This window comes from Nicotiana attenuata, unplaced genomic scaffold (assembly GCF_001879085.1).
Source record: "Nicotiana attenuata strain UT unplaced genomic scaffold, NIATTr2, whole genome shotgun sequence".
NCBI lineage: Eukaryota > Viridiplantae > Streptophyta > Magnoliopsida > Solanales > Solanaceae > Nicotiana > Nicotiana attenuata.
In genome coordinates, this window is record NW_017671864.1 from 216,754 (window position 1) to 221,728 (window position 4,975).

General features: G+C 39.1%; 1 protein-coding gene across 1 annotated transcript; it reads right to left on the bottom strand.

Moving 5' to 3' along the window:
• LOC109210612 lies at positions 1–1,877 on the bottom strand. Its single transcript, XM_019374056.1, has 5 exons — positions 1,797–1,877; positions 1,331–1,742; positions 1,024–1,172; positions 379–939; positions 1–324 (listed from the first exon to the last, which is right to left on the bottom strand). Exons 1-5 carry the CDS (start codon positions 1,875–1,877, stop codon positions 1–3), a joined length of 1,527 nt encoding a protein of 508 aa, XP_019229601.1.
• Between the last annotated feature and the right edge of the window lie 3,098 nt (positions 1,878–4,975).

Sequence of the window (4,975 nt, forward strand, 5' to 3'; positions counted from 1 at the left end):
CTAGTTGGGGTCTGAGTCAAAGTCGGGCTCCATTCCACGCGCCCGAACCAATGCACACATCCATGCAGATAACTTCTTTTCAACCTTCTTGGGGTACACCCCACACTTATCTTTCTCAATCACTACAGCTTTTTCTTTCGAGTTCTTCACCTTTTCAACACTTTCAGTTGGTTTCTCCTTTTTCACTCCAATTGCTACATTCATCTCAAAAGTCACAATCTCCTCAACCACTCTAAGCATGGGTTTTCTATCGTGTATATCTAGTATAGCTCTACCCATTGATAAAAATGGTCTTTCTAGGATGAGGGGGACCTCCTTGTTTTCCTACGTATTCACCACTATGAAATCTACAAAAAATATGAACTTATCTACCCAAACCAAGACATCTTCCACTATCCCCTCGGGTATCAAAGTCATTTGGTCAGCCAACTGCAAAGATATTGGTGCTGACCTTATCTCTCCAATCTCCTTCTCTAGTTTCTTGTAAATAGACAATGACATTAGATGAATTGAGGCACCCGAATCACATAAAGCCTTATCAAAATTAATAGTGCCTAAAGAGCAGGTTATAGTAAAACTCCCTGGATATCCACACTTTTGTGGGAGTTTGTTTCGCAAGAATGCACTGCAATGCTCTGTGAGCTTGATCACTGAGGTCTCTTCTATCTTCCTCTTCTTCGTCAGGATCTCCTTCAAGAATTTGGCATAAGCTGGCATTTGTGAGAGTACTTCCGTGAATGGTAAGTTCACATGAACTTGTTTCAGCATATCCAGAAATTTCTCAAACTGCTTATCCAGCTTTTCTCTATATAGCTTTTGGGGAAAAGGTAAAGCAGGCATGTGCTTGCTCTCTTCATTAGATTCCTTCCTTCTCGAAGTTTCCTCCTTTTTGTCAGCTCCCTTCTTGCCTTTCTTCTTCTTATCATCATCATTCTTCAACTGCTCTCCACTTCATTTTTCAGGCACCACCTCTTTTTGGATTGGAGTGGGATCTTTCAACACTTGCCTACTTCTCAAGGTTACAACATTCATTGTTTCTTTGGGGTTTCTTTTAATATCAGCGGGCAGAGTACCTAGGATTCTCTCAGACAATATAGTTGCAACCTGCCCAACTTTTCTTTCTAGGTTTCGAAAACCAGCGCCCAGTTCTTTGATGGCTGCTCCATGAGCGTCTAACCATTTGTATTGACAATTAAGGCTTTCATTAGATCTTGTAGACCAGGCTGATTGGACTGCTGAGGCTGAAACTGCTGCCTCTGCTGATTTTGGAAGACTAGAGCTCCTTGTCCTTAAGGTTTAGGATTGTTTTGCTGCCATGCTTTTGTAGTACCCCCAGATGAACTCCACGAAAAGTCGGGGTGTCTCTGACCCATTGCATTAAAATTATTGTTTCCCACAACATTCACTTCCTCAGTTGAGGCTTGACATTCATGAATAGGGTGTCTTCTTCCACATATATCACAAGCTGCATGAGGCTCACATTGTATAGAAGCTAAGGTTAAATTCCGTATTTCTTTGGCCATGGAATCAAGTTGTACCTGCACAGATGTGTTAGCATCAACCTGGTGAACACCATTCGGGCTTCTTCTTTCAGCACTCTCAAAGAGCCACTGATTTGCATCTTCAGACAACTCATCCAGAATTGTGAGTGTCGTCTCCTCTGGAGTCCTTTTCATCAACGGGCCTCCAACTGCATTGCTCAATATTCTTCGTGAGGCCGGTGTCAAACTATCCCAAAAGTCCTGGAATTACATCCAGAGTTCAATTCTGCTGTGTTGACACTTTCTAACGATCACCTTAAACCTCTCACATGCTTCAAACATAGTTTCAGTCTCTTTCTGGCAGAAGTTATGGATCTCTATTCTAAACTTGCCCATTTTAGCTGATGAGATGTATTTATCAAGAAATTTTCTAGTCATCTCATCCCATGTTCTAATCGAACCATAGGCAAGCTTCGAATCCACTGCTTTGCATCATCTTTGAGTGTGAAGGGGAATGCCCTTAAGTAAACTACATCTTGTGACACACCATTGTATTGAAAGGTATCCATAATCTCTTCGAAGTCCATTAGATGGTTGTTTGGATCTTCGTTCATCTTACCTATGAAGACACAACAGTTTTGAAAGGTTTGGAGCAACCCTTGCTTCAACTCAAAATTGTTAGCTGCAACTGGAGGTGGTCTAATACTTGATAATCCTTGGTTGTAGATCGGTCTAGCATAATCACCAAGTGGTATCCCAGCACCGGGAGCTATGTTTCTGAACTAGGCTGCAGCTAAGGGCTGATTTTGAACAATTCTCCTAGCCCTCTCCTCTTCATAGATAATCTATGCATCTCTAATCGCTCTTCCTCAGCATCCCGTGCAGCTTTTTCTCGTTGTTGGGCTGCCTCTCTTGCAGCCAAATCTACATTATCATCGTCTCCAGCCATATTTTCCTTGGTTGAGGATTGCCCAACCTTCTCTATATTCTCAGGGAGATTTCTTTCCTTCCTCAGCTATCAAAGTTTTTTTTTCTATCTCTGGTCGTATGGTAGCAATTCTTTCCCAGAAAATCGGGTCACGCACCAATCTAAACTTGTAGCTTGTGCACAGTCAAAGAACACCAACCGTAAAAACAGAAACTACAATAAAAGAAAAAAATTCTGAATTATCACTACAAACTATTTCAAATACTATTGATTGCCAATCCCCGGCAACGATGCCAAAATTTGACAAGCACAAAACACACACTTCAATGTACCCACTAGTCAAATATAGTATGATATAATATCGTATCCACAGGGATTGAATTTAAATAGCGTTCTTGTAGTTTATAGCTTAATTGCTATCCAAGATGATCAACAATTGAGGTTTATATGATTAAAACGAAAATTAACTAAGAGTCTAAACTATTGACTTATGACAATCGACACAAGTAATGAGCAAAGAAGGTTATCAATGGGAGAAAATATGGTTTTGATAGGATAGGTGCAAGATAATTGTTTGGGATCTAACTCTAGATAATTCACTTTTAATGTTCAAGTGAGTCTCTCGAATTTACTCAATTATTAGTTCACACATTTAGAAGAAACTCCTCTCTCGATTAAGCCTCAACCTCACAAGATGAACCAAATTAAGCTCTGCGAAGATATACAGGAACTCGATTATCCTCCTAACTAGGTTTAATCAATGATTAAATTAGTCTCTTTAGATTACTAAGAAGAATTAATGAACTCAACCGACAAAATAATGCAAAGACATCACAAGGTATGCCTCTCTCGTTTACATGAACAATTGAATATAGATGCAATAATTAAATCATCCAAAACGCTTCAATACATAACACTAGAGTTAATATCCACAAATAAATATCAATACACCAAATCCATCAAACCCTATAGGGAACTACTCCATACAGGTGGAGTAATTCATCACAAATATGATAAAAAGATAGGAATACATAAAACGATCTAAACTCGTGTCTTGAGTGAGCATTGAATGATGAATTCCTTGTGCTTTTGCTTCTCCAACTCCTCCTTAGCCTCCTTAGGTCTTAGATGTGTCAAAAGTCCAAAATAATATTTTTTCATGTATATATACCAAGTAGGGTCGGGCCCAAACGAAAACACCTTTTCCTATACGAAATATGACAATTACTCTGTAAAAATTGTACAAGCGCGCCGCATGAGACGACGCACCAGGCGGGGGAGCAGTGGGAAACTTCAGAGAGCTCAACAATTCACAAGCAGCAGAATTTGTACTACTGCGTCGTACTGTGCGTCGCATCAGTGCAACTTTCTCAGAGTACGGATTTTGCTTGTTTTTTGACATCCAGACTTGGTCCTCGATCCCCGAACGTGATCCCGACTTAATCCCTTGGGCTTTCACTCAGACTTCAAAGCTCCAAATAGCTTGAATTAGCTCCACAACATTTACATAGCTCGGAATCACTCCTACAAAGCATAAAATACACAATAAGTGCAAAGCACTAGCGATTAAAGCTCAAACACAGTTAAAGTGCAGTAAATTAGAGTGAAATAAGCGACTAAAACATGTGATTATAGCCTACCATCATGGATGTAATCGACGCGAATTTAAATTAATCGGACCAGTAACGTATGGCCACTTTATAAAAAGTTGAGTTGGCAAAAGAACACAATTTGAATCATATAGTTAAGAAATTTGAACTCCAAATGATCCACTCCTGTTAAGTATAATTAAGCGAAGACCAAAGCTATTTATTAGTTGATATCATAATGTTAATTACTAGAATTATGATTATAGTTTGATTCTGGTTCTAAATTTGAAGGATAGAATGTGAAAGGAAGTCATGTGCTGCACGACAAGAATAAGTTGAGGGGAAAGACTCAAAGACTTTGAGGAATCTAATGAAAGGAAGCAGTATTTTAAATACTTTGGGAGAGAGACGAGAAAGGGGCTAGATATGTATCGCAAATGATGCGATTGACTATAAGGGCATGTTCTAATGATTTCTTTCTTTTTTACAAAAAACAAAAATAAAAATATATGTGCTTTTAAGTTTTTACCATCGGTGATAAGAGGATGTTCTATTCTTACCTTGGAGTGTTATAAGAGAAGTGTCTATGCTCTCATTTGTTATCTCCTCCACTTGATATTGGAGTACCTTCGACCCCTAATTTGACAATCATGCATATAATAAAACCAATTCAAAATGAAATCTAATTTGATCTAAATGTTAATGTGACGACCCAAAGGGTCATCACCTGTTTTCTCTCTCATTCCGTGCTTCCGAGATCTTGAAAACCTCATTTTTTCTTGCCTCGATTTGCGTGCGCGTAGCCGAAAAGCTTAAATATGAATTCTGTGTAAAAATTGATGAATTTTGATATTAATATGATTAAAGTTGACTTTGGTCAACATTTTGGGTAAACGGACCCAGACCCGTGATTTGATGGTCCCGGATGGTCAGTAGAAAAATATGGGACTCGGGCGTAGGTCCGGAATCGAAATCCG